Genomic DNA, 26,868 nt, shown 5'->3' on the forward strand with positions numbered 1-26,868 from the left:
GAGCGCTGCGGAGCCTGGCTTCTCTCGCTGCGGGGTTCGCTCCGGGTCCTGCGCTCCCCGCTCGGCCATGGAGCCGGCCCCCGATGCCGCGGAGGCGCGCGCGGTGCGCGAGGCGCTGGGCCGCTACGAGGCGGCGCTGGAGGGCGCGGTGCGCGCGCTGCACGAGGACATGCAGGGGCTGCAGCGCGGCGTGGAGCGGCGCGTGGCCGAGGCGCTGCGCCTGGCCGGGCCGCTGGCGCGCACCGTGGCCGAGCTGCAGCGCGACAACCAGCGGCTGCAGGCGCAGCTCGAGCGCTTGACGCGCCAGGTGGAGGCGCTGGGTTTGGCGACCGGGCTGTCCCCCGCGCCTGGCACACCGGGCACGCCCAGCCCTCCGCCGGCGCCGGGCGTCCCGGACCACGCGCCCCGCCTGGGCTCCGCACGCTTCGCCAGCCACGCCACCTTCTCGATTTCGGGCCGCGGCCAGGTGAGCCTCGGGAAGCGCGGGCGCCGGGGAACTGGGGCCCCGCAGGTGCCGCTGCCGCCCCGAGTTCGAACGTCTGCTGGGCTGGGGGTGGGGGCTGTGCCTCCACCGGCCGCGAGGACTTGGTGGTGGGAGGCCGGCCCCACTTCGGGTTTGGAGAACGCCGAGAAGCACTCTCTCGGCCGGCCTGCGACACTTGTCTCGGGCCCCCTCCCTTCTGGGGATCCGGGTCTTGTCTGCCCTAAGTTTTGTCTCCCTCTCTCCGCTGTCCCGTGACAATAAGGGCTGGGACGCTGAGGTCCGGCCCCTGACCGGGGCCCCGCCCGCACGTTGGAATGGTCAGCATCCCCGACTCCCCCACCTCCCTTCACGCGCCCCCCCGGCGTTGCCGCTTCACTGAGGCCCGACGGTTCCGGTTATTGATTAACCAGATTGAGAACGCGAGCCCCGTTGTGGGGGAGGGGCGGACGCAATGTGGTCAGGTGCAGCCAAGCAGGCGTGTTTTGGAACTCGCACTGCAGGGGGCAAATCCCTTACCGTGAAGGGATAGATGGAGAAACCAGACTGGAGCAGCGTCTAGATTCCTGAGCTCAGGGACTGGCCGGAGGCCCACACCGAGTGGGGGGTGGGGCGGAGGCCGGTGTGGACCAGTCACTGCCCTGAGCACGGGGCCTGGGGAGGCCGGTGAGAATGTCTCCGTGGGGTGTGCAGTGGCCCTCAGGTGAGATTTCCCCCTCTGCATAGACATGTGCTCTTGGTTTGGGTTTCCAGGGTTTGGGTGTGAGTAGTCGGCACCTGCTGCCCCTCGGTCAGTTCATCAGGCACTCAGGTCTCCTGGGGGGCGGGGCTGCACCGCAGGGGGCAGGGGGTTGGGGGATCAGATTAGCCCTTGCCCCTGGAGGTCCCACCCTGGGTGGGAGATGGCCCCAGATAGAGCAGTTCCAACAGTACAGGCAGCCAGAACAGATGTGCTCCAAACGCAATCATCCCTTCCCATGCGTGTCCCAGGAAGGCTTTGAGCTGCGGGCTCAGGGCTTGCTGCCGCTGGTGTGGATGGGGGTGCGGTGGGGGGCTGTGCAGCATCCTCCAGAAGGCTGAAAGGACTCTCTCTGGCCAGAGGGGAGCCTGGTGGCTATGAGAGTGGAGGGGCACGTTGTGAAGGCCCCCTGGATGCTGGGCACGGGACCTGGGCTTTGTCCCTGGGCCATGAGAGGTCCTTACACACGTGCTGGTGGCAGAGTCCCTGGGTGTCCCAGTGATCCATATGAAGTGTCTGGAAATAGGGACACGTTTAATTCTGTCCTGTGAGCACGACACGCTACACGTCCATAGTGCAAAGTCACCACAGTGAGCTCACGTGTGCCTAGTGAGCTGTGTCATCCGCTGTTTCTGAGGGCTCATTTTAACATGCATGTGCTACTTGTCTGCTTGTGGAAGCAGCTGCCCAAGTTTTAACAAAAATACTCCCAGAGCCATATATGTATGAATATGTATGTGTACATGCATACACGTACACATGTGAGAGCATTCTCTCCAGTCATCCAACTCTTTCAGCGGGAGGTGGCCACGATCACCTGGGGTGAACGAGTCCTCTCGGTTGTGGGGATGGTGGGTGAGGGGCACTGAGCAGGGGAGGGACAGGTCCTCCTTGTATCTGGCAGCTCCCTCAAGGATGGGTGGCGGGCTGGAGGGTGGCTGGAGACAGGCTAACTTAATTATGATGGTCCAGGGAGAGAGGACAGTCATGGCTGGGGCAGTGGTGGGTGGATGGAGAGCTGGGGTTGCCTTGGAGAGGGATCTTGGAGGGAAAATCAGCAAGGTAGAGAGTCTTTGGACATTAGTAGAGAGGCAGAGGGAGGCGCTCTGCCTGGGGGACGACTGGATCATAGATCTGGCGGAGATGCTCGGTTCCGTTTGGGTCGTGCTGAGTGTGAGGGGCTGTGGGACACCCAGGGTGAAGCTGCCCCAGAGCAGGTAGAGGCACAGATCTGTTGCACCGAGAGTGGTCAAGGCTGCCAGTTAGGGAGATATCAGGGCAGAGCTGGTAGTTTGTCCCGACCCGCGGGACAACAACGGGGGAACGAAGAGACACCCTAGGAGAATGAGACAAACAAGGGACACGAAAGAATGGAGGCAAGACAAGTTCTGATCAAGCCTCAAACTTTATTCTCACAGCGGCAGAATATATACTGTTTTAGGAAAGGGGGGTGGGTAAAGGGGTCTATGGGCAGTAACCTTTTACTAGAGATTTATTAGGCTTTTGATGGCTGTGCTTATCAGCGGAGATGTGTGATTTAGCAGCCTTCGGATGGCTGTGTGTTTATCAGTGGAGATGTGTGATTTAGCGGCTGTGTGAGGGTAGTTTATCTGTAACTGCTGGCCAATTTGCAAGACACAGGTGGTTTCTGGTAATTAGGAGTTTCTGGAGGAACCAGAAACTTATAGTTCTTAAGATGGCTTTGTTTAAGCCAATATCTTTAATGGCTCCCAACAATTCCTCCCTTTTTCTTTATTAAGGGTGGGCTTTAACCGACTGGGGGAGTAGGGACCTGGTTCCTCCCGTGGGATGGTGGGGTCCCACCGTCAGTGGCTCTTGGTATCTTTTGGGGAGGAGAGGCAGAGCCGAAAGTTATGTATGGATACCAACCTCTATGCAAACCAGGTGTGCTCACAGGGAAATCCAGAGGAGGTCGAAAATTTTTGTGACCTTCCCTTGCAGTGCTTTGCCGTGCACCCAGGTCGGTGCCCATGCCTTTCTCCTTCTATGGGGAGTAGGCAAGCATCCCTCTGGCGTCATGCTGTCCCTGCAGGGAGGGAGTTTTAGCAGTCATTATAATCACATTCACTGTCTAACATGGCTAGACGATGGTAGTGTACCTGAATGGGTTTGGCCAGGACGCTATCAACCTGCTGTTTTACAAAGTCTGTTAATTTCCTAAAAGCCCAGGGGCCGAAAGCTAGGATTAGGAGAAGGCTTATAAGGGGGCCGAGAATAGGAAGCAGGTAGGGCAGGAGTCCGTTCAATCCGCTCCAGAGGGGGTTCTCGAATAATTCTCTCCGTCTCTTCACTAAATCTTCTTGTAACTTCTTTATCTTGTCTCGGACGATCCCGGATTTGTTGGCATAGAAGCAGCAGCGTTCCTGTAGGGCTAAGCATATTCCTCCCTGTTCTGCTGTGAGCAAATCTAACCCTCTTCTATTTTGTAGTACTACTTCAGCTAAGGAATCTATCTGATCTTGGAGATCATTGATAGTGCCTGAGAGAGCTTGGACATCATCAATTAGCTGGTTAGATAATTTGTTATAGGTATGCAATGCTGTTCCTAAAAAAAGGTCAAGAGAGGTCAATACCGAATGCTTAAGTGCCTTCCCCAGGAGGGAATAAATCCTTTCACATTCTCAAAATATCCAAGGTAAATATTAATTTGTAAGTTTGTTTGGGATAAATGCACAATATACTATTGTAAAGCATCAAAAACTAATAAAACTTTGTAGAATAATACCATGTAAGAATATTCTTTGCTCTAGGTCATGACAACTTAATTTTAAATTGGCTGTCTCAAGGTTTGGAATGAGGGACCTAGTTTGCAAATAAAAGCAATTTACAGAAACAGACAGCATGCTATCTAAACTACAGTTTTGGGTAAACACATTATCTAGAGTCCTTGGGTAACCTAGGTAAAACTTAGGCATGTTATCTGAATTACAGTTTTTACCTAAATTAATTGTTACCATACTTTATTTTACCATGCCCCAGGTGGTCTCTGGGCTGTTGGGTGTCTGGTTTGTCTTTCTCCTGTTAGATTACACTTAGAAAACTTTAACTTAAAAAAGAAAAATCTTTCTTTTTTACATAAAGTAACCTATAGGGCTACTTCTTGGATACTGACTGATAGTGCCGCAAGGCCATGTATTCCAAGTCAAAGTCATTAACCATTTATGGTGACTGTACTTATTTTCAGATCTGGTATTTTAACAGCAAATCATTAGATTATCCTGTAAATACTAGTGGAAGATATTTCAAAATATTAAAATTTCTCCTTTTTATTAAATTTGAAATAATGTTTTTAAACAGCGTTCCCTTTCGGCTTATTTGTATATACAGAGGGATCATGGGAAGCCTTCAGTAACTTTTTCAGAAGAATTTACTTTACTAGGATTCAATTGCTTACAAAGATTAGTAAATTTAGTAAAGTTTTATGTCTGATACTCAAGGTGCAAATGCTGCTTCACCTCCAGCCTAATTTAAAATGCAGTAGTGAGGAGCTTTTGTATTTTAAATTATATCTTAAAATTTCACTGCTGTATTTTAAGAAATATTAAACAAAATAACTTGTTTTGCCCTTTCTCAGAGGCAAAAACTTAAAATATATTTATTAATTTTTATTTGATAAAGCTTTCCATGTGATTTCAAGTATAGTTTTGAAATCCAACTTGAAAAGACCATTAAATATATATATATGATTTAAAAATTATATACTTATTATTATTAAGAGATATTAATTAAATTTAAACTCATTTCTCAATCAGTAACATTAAGACTAAACTTTAAAAATGCAAGACATAATCAATCAACAGATTTAATACTGTCCTCTAGATTTTGTATGAGGCATACTCAGATCTCATTTAATTCAGTATTATGTCATTTCAAGATACCTAGGTGTAAACTCCAAGTTCTTAAATTTCCCAGCAGCTTTGGAAAACCACACTTGAGGCTGGCAAGGCAGGCTTGGCGCAGCCTTTGATTTTAAAAGGACCATAATTTTTTCCTCTGGGGAAGGTCAAGAAACAAGGTTTAGCTACATTGTTTTCTGCCCCTTGCTTGCCGGTGGGAAGTTTCAAAATTGGCCTGGGGGGCGGGGAAGGGGGGGGAGGAACTCTTTTCCCTGGAAGAACAGGTTTGGCCTACCCTGGATCAATCAGATGTAAATTGACCACATCTTTAAGAATTTGTTACAGGCGGGAAGCAGCCCCTTTCTCCATCAGAAAGGCGTGGCTAGCCTTTTTAATTAACAAAGGGCCGGTTTTTTACCGGGTTACTTGATTTTTAAAATTAAGAAATTTTTAATAATTCTTGGGGTTCGAATTCAATTATTTTAAGGCATTTACTTTAGCAAATTTTTGTAACAGAGACAATTATACTGATATTTCTTTTAGAGGTCTTAAAGCTAGCTTTGAATAGGTTTCATTAACATTAGTATGGGAAAATACCAATCTTGTTGCTAGAATTTCTACCCTGGGTCAAATTCGCCATTTTATTTAGGAAATAATCAGTCTTGGGTTTTATTCTGCACATTTGTAAAGAGATTTTAGCTTAAAACTCTATCTAAATGTCCAAAATCGGAACTTGCGCGCATCAGTTTCAAGCCAGGTTCTCTCTTTACACGTGAACAGAAATCCCAGACGCATTTTAAATTTTGTAGAACTTTTCAATTACGAGAAGGAGACTTTAAATTAGAATACTGGGGAGGGGATGTCCATATTAGATCGCCATGTGCTCCTTCTTCCCTTCCCCCCATCCTGCTTTTGGGGGAAGTTTCAGCAAATGACTCAGATGGCGTATTTTCCCCAAAGTCATGCTTAATAGAAAAAGACATTTTAAATTTTTTCCTATTTCACTTTTTAAAGTCATGGCTAACGCCCAAAGTTATCTTAGCCAAAGTTTGGTTGTCATAAGATGTTCTCTGGTAATTTTTAAATAAAACATTAAGTAATCTCATTGCGGGAGAGCTTGTAACTCTGCTTTCTCTTGCCGCCTTTGAATCTCTTCACACCAGAGGCGGATTCAACAGTGGGGTTTCATTTCTTATTACAGATTTTAGATTCCAAATACAAGTTAAGATAAGAAAACATATTAAGATGACCATGGCACTATTTTTTCAGCCTGATTTTAAGGAGTACCTTTTAATATTCCAATTTCTTTATAATTTGGCCTTTTTGCACAGGTGATTCTATTAACGGCAATTTAAACATTTCAGGATTAGGACATGGAGGTGGAGGGAGCCATGAAGGCCATTTCTCCCATTTTTTTTTTTCTTTCTGCTCCTCTTAAGGAGCGGAGGGTGCAAGAGGGAGGAGATCCATCCTCCTTGACCTCTCCTAAAGCCTCTAGGAAATGAAATGCCGTGTTCCACAAGGGGAAACAATTTTTGGCAAGTTCTGATTAACTTTTTGGCAAACTTTTAAGATCTAATGTACCTTTTTCAAGAAACCAAGGGTTATGTTCTATAATAACATGCAAAAATTATAAAAGATTACCTTCTAAAATTTTAACACTTTAAACATGCAAATCAAAAGTCTATAATAAACCATGAGCAAAGGTCAGTGACGAAAGTGAAAAAATTCTTTAAATCTTTCTTTTTAACCCGAAATGCTCGAGCCTTGAGGGACTCCCTGAGCCCTCTGAGAAATTCTTAAATCCTTCTCTTAACCCTTACTCCCCGTGTCCTGAGGGACTCCCTGAGCCCACCTAGAAATACCTCTTGAGAGTTCAATGAGTTGCCCATTATTTTGACTGGGTAGTTCTCAAGATTTCCTCCTCCACGTAAGCCTCTGGGACGTATAAACCCCGTGCCAGGTCAGCTGGGAATTTCTTAAATCTCTGGTGATCCTTATGTAACCGCTCTCCTTTTACCTTACGGCCTCTGCTCGCGTGTCATAGGTTGGGATGTATAAGCCCCATACCAGGATTGCAACCACTAAGACATAGCGAGCTCAGAGTTTGCCAGAGAGGGCGACACAGGTCGGGCCAGAGAAGAATTACTTTTCCCAGTGATTCAGAGTTTTCACTGCCGGTGTCGGGTACCCTTCACTCTTCCCCGAACGGCGAGGTGAAGTGCTTATTAGTGGACTGGAGGGAGATCAAGAAAACTAAAAAGGCCAGCCAAAGAGGGTGCCAAAGAGGGTGAAGGCTCTCAAGAGGTATTTTGAAATTCTTGTTTGAAAAGTTTCGTCTGCTTACCTTCACAACGATCTGTCTCACGGGCGGGTGAAACCGTGGCGATCAAGATGCCGAGTCTTCACTCACGAGTCAATACTGCGTGGCGACTCTAAGGGGTGCCTGGCCAGGCGCTTCAAGCAGACGTTCTCGCAGGGGGTCCCCAAGTTGCCACGTTGGGCGCCAGACTGTCCCGACCCGCGGGACAACAACGGGGGAACGAAGAGACACCCTAGGAGAATGAGACAAACAAGGGACACGAAAGAATGGAGGCAAGACAAGTTCTGATCAAGCCTCAAACTTTATTCTCACAGCGGCAGAATATATACTGTTTTAGGAAAGGGGGGTGGGTAAAGGGGTCTATGGGCAGTAACCTTTTACTAGAGATTTATTAGGCTTTTGATGGCTGTGCTTATCAGCGGAGATGTGTGATTTAGCAGCCTTCGGATGGCTGTGTGTTTATCAGTGGAGATGTGTGATTTAGCGGCTGTGTGAGGGTAGTTTATCTGTAACTGCTGGCCAATTTGCAAGACACAGGTGGTTTCTGGTAATTAGGAGTTTCTGGAGGAACCAGAAACTTATAGTTCTTAAGATGGCTTTGTTTAAGCCAATATCTTTAATGGCTCCCAACAGTAGTTGAAGCCCTGGGGGGAGGGGGGGGAAGTCTTCAGTTGTGCAGAAGGAGAAGGTGGGCAGGAGCCCTGGGCAGAGGCTCCACCTCCAGCGCTGTGCCTGTATCCACTGTTTGTCACGCTGTGGCTTGGCCACAGTAAACCCCGGGGGAGAAGGGGGGAGGCACAGGGCCTCAGGGCCACACAGCATGCTGCAACCCTGCGTGTCTTGTGCATGGAGCTGCCAGGGAGTCAGGAGGCCCTGGAGAGCCCCCCCTTAGACATGGAGAGAGGGGAGCCTTCTCCGTTGTTGGGGTCAGCGGGGAAGCTGCTGCAGCGGGGGGAAGAGGATGGAGACTCGGCTGGGGAGTAGGTTGTGGACGTCAGAGAGGCATGGGATGAGGTGGAACGGCAAGCGTAGCGGGGTATGGGGTAGGAGGTAGCCAGGGTCTCCAGGGGGTCAGGGGCTCTGCAGCCCCCTGAGCCTGGCTCCCTGGCCTGAGTCAGCTTCCCCCCACCTGACTAGGAGCACTGGTGCCCACTTCTCTTGCAGCCCCCCTCTCAAAGCCCCAACACAGGCTCCCAACCAGTTTCTGGCAGTGAGGAGGGCTGTGTGGAGCCACCCACAGGCTCCCACTCCTGTGCTGTGACCGATGGTGTGTTCCTGGGCACTTGGTCATGAATAGGGAATCAGGATTCCAGGGCAAGACTGAGCAGGGTCATGGCTGGGTGCAGGGGCTGCTGCTTTTCTGGCATCTCTCTCTCTCTCTCTCTCTCTCTCTCTCTCTCTCTCTCTCTCTCTCACACACACACACACACACACACACACACACACACACACCGTCGCTGTGTCTCTGTCCCAGGGGAGTCTGGGTGTGAGGGTCGCGTTGGCACACTCTGGCCAGTGGTGGCTGTGCTCAGGCGTGTGGAGGCTGTGCTGTGCTGCCCGTCCGTACAGCACTGAGATCGGGAGACCCATTTGCGTCCCGCTGTTTTAAAGTGGGGACTGTCGGGGTGGGAAGTGGGTCATATTCAGCATGTCAATGTGCCCTGAACCCTGAGTACGAAAACCCTGACCTTGCTAAGGACCTTGCTCGTCAGGCTTACAGAGGTCCGATGGGAGCCAGGGAGTGAGGGCACAGAAGAGCAGCCAGGGAGGCTCCAGGACAGGGAGAGGGCAGGTCAATGGGGTAGGAGTCACCAGGGAGCACTCCATGCAGGAGGCCTGCGTCCCTGGAGCAGGTGGGGCTGGTTTGGGGGCATTTGCTGAGGCCTGGAGGGCATCTCCTCCCAATTAGACCTCAGTTGCCTTGTATCTAAACCAGGGGGCACTGTCCCAGCCCAGCTGGGCCTCTCGCACAGAGCAGGGTGGGTGATTATAACAGGGGCACCAGCCCAGACTGCTCACCAAAGTGTCTGTGGAGCCACAGCTGTGATCTGGCGGGTGAAGGGAGCCGGCTGGGGGCCTCGGTGGATGGTGGATGGCCGCGGCCGAGGCCAGGCTGGAGGCCAGGCCACAGTTGTTCCCTGGAAATGCCCTCTCGGCTGAGCTGGAGCCACTGGGTCCTCATGGCCGAGGTGGTGGAGTCCCTTAGGAACCACTGCCAGGAGCGAGGTGTCAGGCTGATCATGAAAGAAACCAGACTCGCCTTATCTGCCTTCCTTTCCCAGACACACTGTGTGATAAGGGAGTTAAATGCTTTGGGGAGAAGTTTGAGTTGAGTCTTTAAAACCATGGTGTGAAGGAGGAGGAGAGCGGGCAGCCGTGTTAACTGGCTTAGAAGGGCGGTTCTGGCCGTCTGGGCTGTGCTGGACATACGCATGGGCTCATGCTTGGGCTCCCGTGTCCACACATGGGCCTGTGTGGGATCACGTGGCACCGAGAGTGCCTGAGATACTGTTCCTGCTCTCACAAAAGTGTTTAAAACGGCCCCAGTGAGAGTCTGTGAAATCAGACTTATCGCGTCCCTGCCTATGCCTCTAACATTCCCAGGCCCGGGCTCCCACACAGGGAGCCTCCCCTTTCTTAAATAATCCTCACCCAAGGATATTTTTCCCATTGATTTTTTTTTTTTTTTTTTTTTTTTTTTTAGAGAGAGTGGAATGGAGGTCAGAGGGAGGGAGGGAGAGAGAGAGAGAGAAACATCAATGTGAGAGAGACACACGATTGGTTGCCTCCGCTCCGGCCCCTCTCCACTCCTTGGCTTAAGGCAGTGGTTCTCAACCTTCTGGCCCTTTAAATACAGTTCCTCATGTTGTGACCCAACCATAAAATTATTTTTGTTGCTACTTCATAACTGTAGTGTTGCTACTGTTATGAATCGTAATGTAAATATCTGATATGCAGGATGGTCTTAGGCGACCCCTGTGAAAGGGTCATTCGACTGCCAAAGGGGGTCGTGACCCACAGGTTGAGAACCGCTGGCATAAGGGCTCAGGTCCTGCTAGGGTGCTTACACTCACACTTTTCCTCCCCCTCGTCTGATGCCCATGCCTCTCCCTGCCCGAGGTCCTGGGGAGTGTCCTCTCCGCCCTCCAAAGGCCAGAGCTCTGTGTTGGGGTAGGAGACACGAGTCCCAAACCTTGACTCTGCTGGACCTTTAGTCCAGGCTTGAAGTTAGGGGTGACCTTCTCCACCTTCGGCTTGAGCTGTGGGCAGAGCCCTTTCCCTGGGTGAGGAGTGGCTCCAGACACAGGGATGGGGAGTTCGGGGCAGCTGCCATGGGCCCTCCCAGCATGCGTTCGCCCGACCCCTTTCCCTCCACTTTGCTGAGACCCCTTGGCAGGAATCTGGCTGGTTCGGAGCCACCTTCCTGTCTGGTTGTGACATCTGGTCCCCGGGGGCATCATGGGGTGTGGGCCTGCAGCATGCAGGGGCAGGTGGCTACAGGGGTCCCCCCCAGTAGAGACCCACCTTCTTGGGAAAATGGTTTCATCATCAGCCTGTCCCTTCAAGCCCCTGCCTGGACCTGTAGAACCTGCTGGACCAGAGCAAGATGGATGGAGGGACACGGAGATAGGTGGGGGCTGGGGTTCAGGAGGGACTGGCTGTTTCTCCACCTCCTGCTGATCTGGCTTCCAGTTAGCAATGGTATGGCTCTAGGGGTGCCCTCCCCATGCTGGAATGTCAGGAGATGTACCCCCACCTTCTCTATTTTTCCTTGGAGTAGGTGTGGCTCCTCCCCTTCTGTCCCCCTGAATCAGAAGTTGAGGGGTCATCTTCTCTCCAAGGCCAGGCTCTTGAGGCCTGTCCTCTCTCACTTCCCCAGAGACCCCACCCTGCAGAGGGTCCCCTCACCTTCTGGAGCCTCTCTCTCAGCCTATAAATGGCACCCTACCCCTTCCATCTGAAAGAACCCCTCAGACCCCTTTGCTCCTCTCCCCTCAGGGCTAAACTGACTGTGTGTCCTCCATTTCTCCCCAGCCTCTCCCCCAGGCCATCTCCTGTGCCCTGCCCTCACCTCTGATTCAGTCCCTAACCGTCCCAGTGACCTCTTTTTCGCTAAACCCAACGGCTGCTTTTTAGATCTCATCTTGACCTTCTGTGCCTTGACCTCAGGTCACCTTTGGATGCCACCGACATGCCTGACCTCTTGATACACTTCCACCTGCCTTTCTCAACATTCTTCTGGTTTTCTCCCTGCCTGCCTGTGCCTTCTCACTCTCAGATGTCTCTCTGCCCCCCAAATGTGGTGCCGCAGCCCTGGCCCCATCAGCCCCAGGCAGCTCTCCCTCTGCTGTGCCCTGGATTTGGGACCCCTGCTTCTTCATTGTTTGTCTGTGTCCTTCCTCCTAAACTTCACACTCAAATATCCAGCTACTTCCTGACCTCAACTCCCTGATGCCCCAGGGCACCTTACCCTCTCATGTCCCAAACTGAAGTCCTTATGTCCCCACCAGCGTCCCTTCCCTTCCCTTCCTAGCCACATCACTCACACCGGAAGCCCGGGCTTGGAGGAATGGCGCCCTCTCTTCTCTCCACGTCCACGCACTCTCCCCAAAGCTCTGAGTCCTTCTTGCCCTTCGCTCTCCCGCTGTCCCATCACCCCTCCCCACGCCCCACCTGGGACTAGTGAGGTGGCTGGCCATCTGGTTTCCCCTCCCATGCCACTCCCTTCCGGCTTCTGAAGGATGTCCCTGAAACACGGAGCTGATAACCTTCAGCTCTTTCTCACGTGTACATCCCCCTCCTGGGCCCTCATCTCCCGCCTGTAAAATGGGGCTGGTAGCACCCACCTGGGAGGGCAGGGCAAGCGGGTGTAAGCGGCATGCCCGGGAAAAGGGCCTGACACTTGGTAGATCTCAAGTGGCACTTGCATAGCCTACTTCCATATTTCAAACAAATAAACAGACTCAAGGGGGGGCATGACCTAACCCAGGTCACCTGGTGGTTGGCAGCCCAGCCGGGATGCCAGGCACTCCCGCTGGCTCTTGGCGCGCTCTCTGCATCCCTCCCCCACTTCTGCAGTGTGAAGCCAGTCAGGCCCCTGTGCCCTGGACCTCTGGGTGAATTTGTGCCCCTGTATCCATGCAAAGGCCGCAGCAGGAGGGCTCAGTGCCCGTTGTGGGCCCAGAAGAAGCTTGCGTATGTCTGCATTTCAGCTGCTGCCACATAGACAGCCGGGCCAGCCTGCCCTGCTGGGATGAGCCGGAGCCACACTCTCCTGATCCCAGTCATCTGGTCCAGCCTGGGATGGGGGCGGGGCCATCTTGCGCACTCCTTTGGAACCCTCTCCATCTTGACCCTTGTCCCTAGCATTTTGGGGTTCTGAGATGAGGCCAATGGAGGTGGCGTTTGCCTCACAGGATCCCAGGGGCTCAACAGCTGGGGCTGGGTTTGCCCCAGTTTGCTGTGTATCGTTGGCCTCTCATGGTATGTGCTTCGGGCTCCCTCTCTCACATATGAATGTTGTTTGCTCTGCCAGAATCAGGAGGGCTTTGGGGAGTGATTTTGGGAGGGCGTTGGCCCTGGCTCACTGGGCCTTTGCTGTTTCTGTGTCTCTCTAGAGTGTGGATCATCATGATGAAGCCAGCGAGTCGGAGATGAGAAGGTCCTCCAACCTGTGCGTCATCGAGAACGGGCACCAGCCAGGGGCAGGTAGGGGCCGGCTGCAGGGGATGGGTAGCTCTGGGGTCAGGGCCTTGGCAGCCATGCATCTGTGCCAGGCCCCCTCTTGGCTGGGTGGGGGGACTTGAGCATAAACCCTAACACATGGGGAAGCTGCCAGGAGAGCAGTCTCATTCAGAGAGAAGGAGATGTCAACACAGAGGGAGATGGGAGATCCTGGGAGGGGTGAGCTCTCCTGTTTCTGTAGGAATGCAAGCAGGGGCTGAGGGATTGTCCAGGCCTGAGCAGGGTAAAGAGTGTACGGACAGGCCATCTAGTATTCATTGACCTGGCTGTGAGGGGAAGTTGGACCCGATGTCAGCTCTGGTTGGAGCAGTGAAAAATACCATTAGAGGAGGTCAGGGAGGCTGGAGTGGTCAGGGAGGCCTTCCTGGAGGAGGTGGGGAGGGGGTTCAGGGAGGCTCCAGCCCCAGTGGATGCCAGGCTGACACCACCACCTCCCTCTTGTCACATGTTGCAGGTCCAGGTGATGGACCCCCTGAGGCCACCCAGACCTTCCGGGCACCAGAGCCCCCCAAGCCTCGCCCCATGAGCCTCTCCTTGGGGCTGCCGCACCAGCCAGTCACGGCCGTCATGCGGGTCTCCGAGAGGTTCTCTGGAGAGACTTCAGCCACAGCTCTCTCGCCCACGTCTGCTGCCGTCCTGGGGGGCCTCAGCTCGAGCCCCAGTGAGGCCACCACACCCTGGACTCTAAGTCCCAGTGGTAGGAGCAGGGGAGACCCCAACTCTGGTCTGGGAGGGTGGGCAGGGGCTGAGGGTTGTTTAGCCACAGACTCAGACAATCTGGGGTCAAACCCCAGCTCCCCCGCCTGTCACGCCCTTCTTTAACCCGTCCGCACCCTCCATCCTTCCCAGAATGCTCTCCCAGAGCGGCCATAAAGCAGCAGCATCCTTGGCAGGTGATAACCGTGGCTTTCATTACAGGTCGAGGCTGTGGTTAGAAGGCGGCCTTTACCCTGCACACTTGGGCATAGTCCCCTCCAGGCCCGACTTGGCCTGTGGTCAGGCCTCGGTGGTAGACCTGGGGTGGACCACATGGGCCTCCCCAGTGAGGGTTCGCTGGATGCATAGCAGGGAGGCCCTGGGCCCTGTGCTCCCAAAAGCAGGTGGGAGCACTTTACAAGACCTTTCATGTCATCGCTCTATGTTCCCAACCTCCTTTCTTCACAACTGTTGGCTGAGGTGGGGCCAGCTTAGCTCAGGGGTCTTAGGTGTCCGCGGAGTGACGCTGGGTAACAGTGCAGGGCCGGTCAGATGAGGGAGGCAGGCGGGGGCTGGCCCTCCATGAGACCAGGGTTTGTTGTTTCTCTCCCTCCCTTTGTCCTGCAGAGAAGAATTCTCTCCCACGGTCCCTGGGCTCTGGCTATGGGGCAGTGACAGCAGGCAGGAGCAATGACAGGTGAGTGGGGGCCCGTGTTCCTGGTGGTGGTGGTGGGGGTGGTGGTGGTGGTGGGGGGAATCATCGCTCCCTTGGTGTCATCTGGGCTTGGCCTTGGACCCAGGGTGCCCAGGCCACCTGCAGGGAGCTCCCCGTGCTGACTCCAGGGGAAGGCACCCTCCTGGGCTTGTGGCCTCCAGAGAACTGAGACAGCGGGATGCTGGGTAGGATCAGAGCAGGGAAAGTGAGGCAGTGGTGTTCGGTGGAGAGTTTTGCTTAGAGAAATATGGCTGCAGGCTGGTTTTCCTATGGACCCTTCAAGGCAAGTCTGTTGAAAGACGGGAGGGATGTCTCCATTCCCCTGGAGGAAGGCTCTCCACTCTCCTCTTTATCCATCGAGCCTGGCCAGGGTCCCTCAGAGCCACCTGCTGCCTGCCCCTGGCCTGGGAAGGTACCTGGAGAGGCCATAGGCTGTGGTACAGGCCTCCTCCTGCCTGCCCTGCGGTGTTGGTGTCCCCGTGTTCCCCCAGGCTGCTGGACTGTGATTGGAGATGGGGATGGGGGGCTGGCTTGGCTTTCCTTTTTCTTTTAATAATAAAAGAATTGTGACTTTCTGGCAAACTGTTCCAGGGGGAGGACAAAAGGGGGTCTTATCTAGCGGCGGTGGAGGAGGGGAGTCTGGTTCTGGTGGGACCGGTTCTGGGCGCACCTCCTGCCCGAAAGGGTGTCTCCTGCCTGCCTTGGGCATTGACACCCTCACCCAGTGAGGGGCCCTTCTCCCTCCTGCTTCAGACAGCAGCTCAGTTCAGAAAACCTGCTTAACCGGTCAGGGCCTGGAGCAGGTGGCGCTTTCTTCCTCCCGCCTGCCACCAGGCCCCCATGTCTGCCTCATCTCACACTCAGTGGGAGGAGGGGCCATGGCTTGGGTGAGGGGGTGATGGCTGGTGATGGGAGCTAGTGATTGTGTGAGGTGGCGATGACTCATGGTTCTCTCCTCAGCCCCCCTCTGGTGACACCGCCCCAGTCGCCCCCATCCCCGCAGCCGCCAGCCGCCACTCAGGCCCATCGCCGGGAGCTGGTGAGGTCGCAGACGCTGCCCCGGACCTCCAGTGCGCAGGCCCGGAAGGCTTTGTTTGAGAAGTGGGAGCAGGACACAGTGGGCAAGTACGGACACTAGTCCTCAATCAGGCTGGGCCCCCAGAGTCGGCCCAGACCCCGCCTGGGCTCCACAAGGCACAGGCAGGACTGCTGGCCCTGAGCTGTTCCCTGGGGTCCTTCCCGAAGGTGTGACCTCTTGGGTGAGACACAAGGTCAGGGCCCGGCCACAGTGGGCTGGGAGCCGGGCAAGGCCTGATGAGAGTCCTCCTCTCTGCCCAGTCCCCAGGGGGTGGGGTGGGGGGCGGGGGCCGGGCTGCCCTCACGCCCAAGTTCCTTGTGAGTCGTAGTCCCTGTGGTTTCTGGGAGAGACCAGAAGGCCAGGAGGGCAGTCCATTGGGATTCCCGGCAGGAGCTGGGAGGTGACACCCAGGACCCAAGCGCCCACCGGTCTGCCGTCATGCCTCGAACCCTCCCTTTAGAGACGGGACCCACCCTTGCACTTACCGGGCCCTCCTGTCAGTGCGGGGTAGTGACACCTGCTGCTTGCAGCGGGCAGCCCAGGCCTGGGATGACCACAGGACCCCAGTGCTGGCTCCTGAGGCTCCGACTCTAGTGAGGGAGACAGACCCAGGGGGTGTCCCCAGGGCCCAGACAACCCCACCTCGGCTGTTAGGGGGTGTCCTTGGGGCCCAGAAGAGGAAACCATCCTTCTAGGTTAGGAAAGAGCCATCAGCATGGGTGGCCTCAGAGGGAGGCTCAGAAGGAGGGGTTCCCAGGGGCACCTGGAGGCTGGAAGGGGCGATGGTCCTCCCAGATACCATCAAGGGCGGCTGTGTAGCTGGTATGCAGGGCTCACGCCTGGACACGGGGGTGAGGGAGGCTGTGTACCGACAGAGCGCCTCCCTGGGTGAGCAGAGCTGGTGGGGCCACCTTCCCGGCGAAGTGGGGTGGCTGGGGACTCCCCTGCTTCTCAGTGGAAATGGCGGCCCCCACGGCAGGCCTGCCCTCTCTCCACAGGGGCAAAGGCGAGGCCCGGGCCAAGCTGAAGCGGTCCCAGAGCTTCGGGGTGGCCAGCGCCAGTAGCATCAAGCAGATCCTGCTCGAGTGGTGTCGCAACAAGACTCTGGGCTACCAGGTGAGCCCAGGTCCCACCCTGGCCCCTGGGCCCCCGGCCAGGGGCTTGACTAAGCATCACCCCTTGCTTTTGTTTTCCTGGCCAGGGTAACAACCTGGGGGGGGGGGGCAGGGCGGAGTGGGGGTAGGAGCTAGAGAAATTGTGCCTCCCCAGTCAGTCCCTAGCCCAGGGGTGGGCAAACTTTTTGACTCGAGGGCCACAATGGGTTCTTAAACTGGACCGGAGGGCCGGAACAAAAGCATGGATGGAGTGTTTGTGTGAACTAATATAAATTCAAAGTAAACATCATTACATAAAAGGGTACGGTCTTTTTTTTTTTTAGTTTTATTCATTTCAAATGGGCCGGATTTGGCCCGTGGGCCGTAGTTTGCCCACGGCTGCCCTAGCAGATCCCAGGAGTCCTGTGTCTGGACCTGTGTAGATTGGTCTCTTGCCCTTGTGGCGTGAGGTCCGGTGACTGTAGCTGGTGCCTGTGGCTGAGCTGAGTGGATGCTGGCCCTTGAGCAGGGGCTGGAGAACCTGCCTGTGGGATTGCACTGGGCAGGGAGCGGAGGTGGGGCCACACCCCCTCACCTGCCGGCGTGGACCTCGCCTTGCTCGCAGCACGTGGACCTGCAGAACTTCTCCTCCAGCTGGAGTGACGGGATGGCCTTCTGCGCCCTGGTGCACTCTTTCTTCCCCGACGCCTTCGACTACAGCGCCCTGAGCCCCACGCAGCGGCAGAAGAACTTCGAGCTGGCCTTCACCATGGCCGAGTGAGTAGATGGCAGTCCCACTGGCTCCCGGCCTGGCCCCGTCCCGGAGCCCCACCTCTGCATGGGTGGAGCACATGGGCCGGCAGAATACGGGGCAGCTGATGCAGAGCTGAGGACCTTGAGGCCTTCCAGTCTGCTCTCCCCTGGATAGATGGGGAGACTGAGTCCTGGAGGTGGGGAGCTGCCTGGGTCCCCAGCACTTGGTCTTAGAGCCCGGCTCTCTCCTTGGCGCACCTGCCCTTTTTGCTGAGTGGCTGGCCTCTGGCGGACAGTCGGGTAGACGGCATGATGGGCAATGGGATGACACTGTCAGAGCACTGAGTCTGCCCTCGCGGGGCTGGTGGAGAGATGAAGCCACGTGGGCAAGCCACAGCTGTGATTGATCAGCAGGAAATTCAGTGATATCTGCTTGGGGGACATTTAAAAAACTTCTCCAATAAGTATAGGGTGTCCCAAAATTCATGCAAGATTTGCAATTCAATTCAATTGCAAATCTTGGCGTGACTTTTGATACACCCTATAGATGTTGTTTCCTAAACATTATTCTAGGTCAGTGATGGCGAACCTTTTGAGCTCAGTGTGTCAGCATTTTGAAAACCCTAACTTAACTCTGGTGCCGTGTCACATATAGAAATTTTTTGATATTTGCAACCATAGTAAAACAAAAGATTTATATTTTTGATATTTATTTTATATATTGAAATGCCATTTAACAAAGAAAAGTCAGCCAAAAAATGAGTTTGCGTGTCACCTTTGACACGCGTGTCATAGGTTCGCCATCACTGTTCTAGTGTCTCATAGAACACTGTCTACCTTCTCCCTACCCACTTACAGGGAGAAGGGGGGGTGGGGGCAGCTCTGGGATCAGGAGGCGCTTGGGAAGCCAGTGAGGTTTGGTTATTGCCGGGAGCCGGTCCATCCTTGCTGTTTCAAGGGACCTGGCATATATGGCATACTGTTCTTAATATGTTTGCTCACCTTCTTGGCACTATGTGTTTTAACCAAGGTCTCTGAGAAAGGTTGTTTCCCCAGGTAGGGATTTTCCCCTGAAGTTAGGGAGGGAATAAAACCTCTTAACTAAGTGCCAGGCGGGTAATTAAATCACTTTAACTATGAACAATCATGCTTAAGCTACATAATCTTTACTCCCTGGAATGGAGATAAGAAACGCCCTAACCTTTGTAATAGAGATTGATAGGATTGAATGAACTGGTATAAATACAGATGTAACAAGACAGAAAGACACAGAACTTAGAAGACAGAACTTAGAAGACAGAACTTAGAAGACAGAACTTAGAAGACAGAACTTAGAAGACAGAACTTAGAAGACAGAACTTAGAAGACAGAACTTAGAACACAGAACTTAGAACACAGAACTTAGAACACAGAACTTAGAACACAGAACTTAGAACACAGAACTTAGAACACAGAACTTAGAAGACAGAACTTAGAAGACAGAACTTAGAAGACAGAATTAGAAGACAGAACTTAGAACACAGAACTTAGAACACAGAACTTAGAACACAGAACTTAGAACACAGAACTTAGAACACAGAACTTAGAAGACAGAACCTACACAGGACCAAGAGACAGAAGAACTTCGCTGGAGAGAACATGGCAAAAGATCCTGGACTGAACCTGACTACAGAAATTGGCAAGAGAACCTGACTAGAACCTGGTGACTGAACCTGGCTGGAGAACCTGGACAGAACCTGGCTGGAGAACCTAGTGAGGGAACATGGCTACAGAACCTGGCTGGAGAACCTGGAGAACCTGGCTGGAGAACCTAGCAAGAGAACATGGACACAGAACTTGGCTAGAGATCCTGGCTAGGCTGCTGATCAACTGAATGCTGTCTCCGTGTCATTCCTTCTTTGCCGACTCCGTCCACACCTTTGGGGACCCCTGGACCTGCTGGGGTTGGACCCCAGCAGGTTATTGTCGGAGGGCAGCCCCCGCGTCAGGAGCAGGCGAAGCGGGATGCATCTGCCAGGGTTCTGTGGGGGTGCATGCGCGCTGGGTCAGCGAGGGACTCCTCACGAGGCGTGGGTGGGAGTGAGGCCTGGGGCCAGGTGCCAGGCAGGGCCCTCGGCTAGTCCGTCTGAAGTGATGGGGACCGGGGAGCAGAGCTGTGCAGAGGGCTGGCTGAGAGGAGCTGCGCTTTGGGGCAGTGGCTCTGACCGGCTCACAGTGACCTGGCAGGGCAGGAGCTGGGAGGATGGACCCTCTGCCCTTGCTCTCCTCCTGCCCTCCTTCTTCCTGGCTGAGCACAGGCAGAGCGCAGGGGAGCCATTGCTGCCTCCGTCGAGGCCCCAGAGCAGCACCAGGCACAGATGAGCGTGTGCAGGGCCGCCTGATGCTAAGCCTGGTGGCCTTGAGGGGAGGAAGGCCTCCCAAAGCCAAGTTTCCTGGAGGGAACATTCTCATTGCCCCCTGCCCAGCCGCCCACCTGCCTTTGTGCCGGTGGCTTAAGCCTCTGCTTTGTGGTCTGTGCCGAGGACCCATGTCTAGGAGATTCTCTCCTGTGCTTGTCGAGTTGGAGGAGCCCTCACCCCAAGGCCTCCTCACGCCATTCCCTGCCTACCCTTCCGGCCCCCGCACCCACCGGAGCCTGGCCAGGGAAGGAGTCAGAGCCAGCAGGTGACGGGACCCGCATTGGGTCCCGAAGGGCTCGCCTCGAGCGGAGGCAGCGAGGCAGCGCCCCCTCTCCGAGCAGCAGCTCTTGCTCTGGGGGCCGAATGGAGACCTGGCTCCCTGCTCCTGGACCGAGTTGTTGGAACATGAGCATTGCCCCTGTTGTGTTGTCTCGGATGACGCGCTTGGACTCTCGGCCCCCTCGGGGTCATAAGAACTCCTTGTATACTTTAAAAGCCTTCTCTTTCTTGGCTGCTTGGGATTAGCTGTCATCCTAATTGCAGAAACAGCTTCGGATGGAGTGTGTTATGCAACTGGATCCAGACCATGGTGAAGTAGAGCCAAGTGCACGAGGCTGGGGAGGGGCGCCTCCGCAGGATGAGGCCCAGCTGCCTGAAGCCCAGCAATGGGACCGTCAAAACTCAAGACTGTCAGAGTCTGCAGGGCCGGGTCTCTGGCGTGGGCACCCCGGGACCCACCCCAGCTGGGTGAGGCCACACCTGGCTTACGGAGCTCTCCATCAAGTCCAGTGGGCCAGGCGGGGCCAGCTCATGCCCTCGCTGCCTTGGTTCCCCTCAGCCCTGGGCCTGTGGCAAGGAGATGGAGGCCCTGGGCCATGGCGGGGAGTGGGGTAGGGGCAGGGGGTGGCTCTGCACCCCGGCTCGGAGGGAGCACAGCTTCCCTTGGCAGCCAGAGCCGGAGCGCTTGGTGGCTCTGCTTTCCCAGCATGAGGTTTGAGCGGGGAGCCTCCAGACTCCAAGCAGATGTTTCTGCTGTCCCAGCCTGGGGAGCAGTGGCGGAGGCTGCTCCAGGCTTTGCCTCCCTCCTCCCTCCTCCCCAGAGCAAACGGCCGGGGGTAAGAAACTTGGCCCTGCCTCCCTGCAGCCCAGCCTGTTCCTGGCTGGGGACGGGAGGATGGTCTGCCAGGCCCCTGAAATGCATTCTTGCTTTTCTGCTGACTCGAGGGGGCCAGCATGTCTGTGTGGGGAGCTTGCTCAGAGTCTGGGAAGGTGCCTCCCCTCATGAGTCATCCAGGAGGTTATCTCGAAGGTACTTACTGCAGAGGGCTTGGGAGGTGGGCCTGACTGTCTGAGGTGCTGGGGGGACAGCAGCTTGGTCACCCCGTTTCCTGGCTGGTTAGAGGAGATGGAAAGGAAGCACAGAGACACCTGCTCGAAGATCCCATCTACCAGCGTCTTACCCCGTATTCCTTAGATTCAACACCCAAAGTCAAGCAGGCATGCGGGGCTGCTGGAGGCTGCCAAGAGCCGCACAAGCAGTGGGATGGAGCTAAGAAAGGCAGTTTAGGAGCAGGCAGTGTGGGGCGGGGAGAGGAGCCTGGGCTCTGATGAAGTTACAGGCTTTGGAAGGGCAAAGAGGACAGGAATGGGGCCTCCCGACATTGGGTCCACCTCACATCAGGAAAGAAAAGTTTCCAGATCCTTCTGTGAGCGAGTTCCTTAAAAGCACAGAGACGCATCCAGCCAGCGTGGCTTAGTGGTTGAGTGTCGACCTATGAACCACAAGGTCAAGGTTCGATTCCTGGTCAGGGCACATGCCCGGGTCGCGGGTGCGATCCCCCGTAGGGAGTGTGCAGAGGCAGCTGATCGATGATTCTCTCTCAGCATTGATGTTTCTATCTCTCTTTCCCTCTCCCTTCTCTGAAATCAATAAAAAAACATTTAAAAAGCACAGAAATGCATCAGGGCCTGCAAAGTAAAAGTGACTTATGCTTCTCCCCCCCCCCACCCCCCCAATAATTTACAGCCCCAGAGATTCCTCGTGGCCTAATCCGTGAGAACGGATGCGGTGTTGACAGCAAGATGAGCTCTTTCTGTCGGACAGGTGTTCAGGACTTGGAAAGCGGAGGGCCAGCCCCTTTTATGGGTACTTGACCCTCTGCACCCTTTCCCCCCTCATCTCCCATGGAGCCAGACGTGCGGCCCGAGGCTCCCACTTGCCCTGCGCGGAATGTGCCCCGCTCTCGGGTTACTCGGAGCAGAAGGGGCTTCCAGGCTATTTGTAGTGTCCATGTGTCTCTGCCTAAAACCAGATAGGAGGCTGCAGCCCGAGCTCTGGCATCCTGGTCTTAGAGAAGCTTAAATAAGTAAAAATAACCCCTGCCGGCCCTCCCCCACCTCCCTCACGGGCCAGCCCTGCGGTGGCTGAAGACCACGATGGACTGGAGCAGGAGAAAGCCCTGCTATAACCCTCTTCTAACCCCCGCCGAGGTGGGGCTCGGTAAATGCATTTAACACGGCTGGTACCCAGATGTTATCCCCGGTTCTTGCTGTGCGGGGACATTGGGAGTGATTTGTATTTTCTCCTTTGGACTGTTCCATGTTGTTTAAATTAGTTAAAACAAGTTTGTATCGTTTATGCAAAATTTAAATTTTATTTAAAAGGCAGTTAGGGCCTCTAATATTTGAGACTTAAACATTTTTGTTAAAGTCGCCGATCATCACCTTTCTCATCTCCGGTCTCATAAACTGTGTCCTCAGCTTCGGGCAATCTCGTCATTACTATCGTGGTGGGTCAGCTGGGGTGGGGGCCCGATGGATGTGGCCCAGGCATCCTCGTTGTTTGCTGGGGAAGCCAGCACCTTGCCCACCGCGTCCTGCCTGGGTAGGAGAGGGTAAGGCCAAGGGTGAGGCCTTAGCGCCAGTCCTGCCTGCCACCCTGCTTTCAAAGACTCGCTGCCTGGGCAGGGATGTCATTGCTCCGAGGGTCAGTGCCACCTCGAGGATAGAGAGGGACCAGCTCGCCCTGTCCGCACAGGTTGGACGACACCTGGGATGTGCTGGCAGCTCTGGATGCGCTCCATGAGGGGACAAGAAATCAGAACAAGCGCAACAGACAGGGCCCAGTACCCTTTGGGAGCAGTGAAGGCACCACCATATTTAGTTTGAGGGAAAGACATGGATATGAAAATTGTCTTCCAACAGGGCTCCTTTGTGGGGGGAAAATTTTTAACCTGAGAATAGCCTGTGAGAACAATAGGTGTAAACAGTCAAGAGGGCAAAGAGTGCCCAGCCAGTGTGGCTCAGTGGTTGAGCAGGGACCTATGACCCAGGAGGTCACGGTTTGATTGTCCGTCAGGGCACATGTCCAGGTTGCAGGCTCGATCCTTAGTGTGGGGTGTGCAGGAGGCAGCCAATCAGTGATGCTCTCTCATCATTGATATTTCTAGCTCCCTCTCCCTTCCTCTCCGAAATCAGTAAAAATATATCTGAGAAAAAAAAGGGGGGAAAGAGTATGAGAAACGAAGGGAAACCTCTCATGGCAGTGCCACCTGTAGAGGGATCCGCACTGTTCTCCTCAGATTCCAGGGCCCCTTCCCTGGACCTGGCGGTGGGCGGGCCAGGCAGGGCCTTCAGAGGGACGGTTGGTGCTTCTGATGGGGGTGTTTGGAGGATGGTATTTCAGTTCTCTTCCACGGCCGAGGTTCCGGGTTCTAATGCTGCCCACATTTAATAGGGGGCTGCTGAGGCCACGCTGTTGGTGGTGATGCCCTGGGCACACAGGCGGCGTCCGCTCACACATACCTGAGGTCCTCTGGCAGCAGTCCCGGGAGGGAGGGAGGAGGGGAGGTGCTCTCCTGGGCTGCAGGTGAGGAGGAGGGCGCCAGATGCTACACGATAGCTCAGGAAGGTGAACTCAGGTCCCCGGAGAACCCCCGGGAGAACTCCGATTTTCAGACCTTGACTGTGGACAAAGCACCTTTGCATGCCTGCCCTTGTCAGAGCGCCGACTTTCCTGACACTGAGCCCTGTCTGGCCCGACCTGGGGAGCAAGGGTGCCCGCTCATTGGGCCAAACCACTTGCCACCCCACAAAGCTGTTGGATTCTCTTACAGGCTGCCCGCTCCAAACCGAGGGGGGAGGCGGCAATGGGATCTGGGACAGTTGTCTCCATTTCGCCTTGACATTTGGTTTCTGATAGGAGGCCTGGCGTCGGGCCAGCTCCACGAAGCAGGGCCCTGTGCTAATGTCATGGGCCTTGTCTCTGGAGCACGCAGGCCCAGGGTCGGTGGGGACTAGTAGGAAGTGCTGCGTGAGCCACGGGAACGGGGTCACAGCTCTGGGGTACAAGGCACATGAAGACACACAACCTCCCAAAAAGGAGCAGGGCCGGGGGAGCCCACTGGGAGGGGGAGCAGAGGCAGGGGGGTGATTTTTCTGCTGTTTCTTGAGCTCTTTCCATGTGCCAGACACTGTTCCATCTTGTTTGCATGGATTAGCTCACTGATCCTCACACCACCCTGTGACGTGGCTGTTATTCCAGATGGGGAAACTGAGGCACAGAGCATTTAAGTCTCTTGCCCCAAGTCCGATGGCTAGTAAGGACGGAGGTGGGATGGGAACCCTGACAGCCGTGCACCTAGTGGTGTGGGGGAGGAAGACCGGGGACCCCGGGACTGCAGAAGGGCACACAGATGTTGAAGGGAGGACACTGATGGCCGGACCAAGTCCAATTGTCTTTGCCCTTTTGGGTCTGCCTGGCGCCGCCGGGCCAGCCCCACCTGGTGCCCGGGGAGGCGTCGCTTGGCATCGCAGAGGACGTCGTTTAAAGACTCAGTGCTGAGGTGCGCAGCGCGTCGTCCCTGAACTGTGGGTTCTCACTGTCCTACCTCCATGGAGCCGAGGCCTTCAGCCGCCTCCCAGCTGGGATGGTGGAGGGAACAGCTTCCGTTACATCCAGCGAAAGGCGCCAGTTCCCACACGCATCTGTGCCAGTGGCCAAAATTAAACCAGTGTCTCCCATGGCATGAGGCACAGGGCCTGGGGGGAGGGGAGGCAAGGTGATTTTAGGCAATGTTTTAAACTTTGAGTGGTAACCCATCAGCCGGTGGTAAACTCAATGCAGTGGCTCATCACCAGCATTAAAAAAAAGAGGCAGGGGAGAAATAAAGATGGAATATTATAGAGAAAATATGGGTAGTAGGGTATTTTTGTGAAATGTTATTTCCTCATATATGTGTGTGCGGAATCATGATGAAAAGTCTCTAACCATGGGTCATGGTTAGAAAAAGTTTAGAATCGCTGTTTCAGGAGGTATAGGGGTGAATTTGTTTTTACTTTATTCTTTCGACAGCAGGTCCTTGAATAACGTTTCATTCAACGTCGTTTGGTTATAATGTTGATGAGATGGTGTAGAGCAAGCATGTCAAACTCGCGGCCAGCGGGCCTCGCATGCGGCCCGTTGAGTTTGACATGCCTGGGTAGGGACTCTAGTTTATAGCAGTTAGCCTTTGGTAAAATTGGTTTCGTTGTACATCCTTTTGCTAAAGTTGCAGAACCTATCCGCATGGTTAAATAAGGACGTTCCCTGCATTTATTTTTATAGTTTATGCTGATTTTCCATATACTGCTGGGATACAGTGAATTTTTTAAGTTAAATTTAGTGAAATTTAATTTGACCGAAAATTGATGTACGTCTGCCTAAATGAAAATCTGAGTTGCATGGGTGCTTCCCGAATGTGGGAGTTCGGTAAACGCTGTGTTAGACGAAGTGACTGCACAGGGGCTCCTGAGGGGGTTGGAATTCTCTGCTGGGTGGGGGCCGGGCGGGGGGGGGGGGCGTTCGGGAGCCTCCAGCTCCAGGCTGAGTTCCCCTCTCCTGCGGGGCTGACCGCCAGGGGCTGGCGGATGTCGAGGACCGAGGACCTGCGTTCTGATGGGGCTTCTGTGTTTCAGGAACCTGGCCAACTGCGAGCGCCTGATCGAGGTGGAGGATATGATGGTGATGGGCCGCAAGCCGGACCCCATGTGTGTCTTCACTTACGTCCAGTCGCTGTACAACCACCTGCGTCGCTTTGAATGAAGCCCCGTGGGCCTGGAGCACTGCAGCGCAACCCCAGGAGGAGCCCCCGGGCGCTCACGCCCCCGGAGCCAGGGCAGGCGAGATGCCGCGTCCGGGTGTGGGCGCTGCGTGCTCCGCGGTGTGTGACCGCGCCGTCCGCCCAGCTGTGTTACTGATTAAAGCGCCCTGAGCCTGCTCCGACTGCGTTGATCACAGCCAGGGGCTTGAAGGAAAAGGGAAAATTACCAGAGAGAGAGAAATTGGTGCTAAGTAATTATCTTCCTTAAAAAAAATGCTTGTCTGTAGATCCCCGAATGCTAAATCACAAGTTTCCCTCTGGTGAGTCTGATCCATTGGTTTCACAGGGTTACGTTGATTACCAAGTGTTTTTTTTATCAAAATACCCAGAGTTTTTTACTTCCTCACACTATTGTAGTTTCCTTTCCTCCCTCCCTCCCGCCGGGCCAAGGCCAGGAAACAGGCCGCTTAATCAGCAGCCTGACAAAGAAGACCGAAGTCTTGGGAAGAAAGAGTTTAATCACTCCCAGGTCCTGGGCTACAGATGACCTTCAAGTCACCTTGGCTCTCCAGGGAGATGGGAGGGCTCTCGCTTGGTCCCAGAGGCTCTGGTCCTTCCCGGGAGGCCCTGCAAGTGTTTGGCTAAGAATAGGCTGTCCTGCAGTTAACACTTTGGGGATGGACAGGTCCTTGGTTGTAGAGAGGTAGTTTGTATTCACAGCTTTTTTTAGAGGATTTGCTGCAGATATTTATAAAAAGTAACTCCATCTGTACCATTGACCGTTTGTACATAAAAGATGTGTCGAACTTCCCTTGGGGTTTGTTCTTTCTTTTGGGGGATGTGGGGCCCATGACTAGGCGGTTCTCCTGACATGCCCCCTTTACTGTTTCTGTACCTGAATCACTCGC

The 26,868-nt window shown here is 54.4% G+C and overlaps 1 protein-coding gene across 2 annotated transcripts; it reads left to right on the plus strand.

Annotated features, from left to right (window-relative positions):
• Nucleotides 1-26,771, plus strand: SMTNL2 (smoothelin like 2). Of its 2 annotated transcripts, none has more exons than XM_081110064.1 (8): nt 1-466; nt 13,019-13,109; nt 13,600-13,842; nt 14,469-14,538; nt 15,517-15,681; nt 16,633-16,750; nt 17,354-17,505; nt 25,836-26,771. In XM_081110064.1, exons 1-8 carry the CDS (start codon nt 68-70, stop codon nt 25,960-25,962), a joined length of 1,365 nt encoding a protein of 454 aa, XP_080966190.1. In that variant the 5' UTR covers nt 1-67; the 3' UTR covers nt 25,963-26,771. The 2 variants fall into 2 exon arrangements, with proteins under 2 accessions (XP_080966190.1, XP_080966191.1); XM_081110065.1 differs by lacking the exon at nt 1-466 and adding an exon at nt 1,004-1,184.
• Nucleotides 26,772-26,868: the final 97 nt, after the last annotated feature.

The sequence above is a fragment of the Myotis nattereri genome (genome assembly GCF_964212035.1).
Source record: "Myotis nattereri genome assembly, chromosome: 16".
NCBI classification, from domain to species: Eukaryota; Metazoa; Chordata; class Mammalia; order Chiroptera; family Vespertilionidae; genus Myotis; species Myotis nattereri.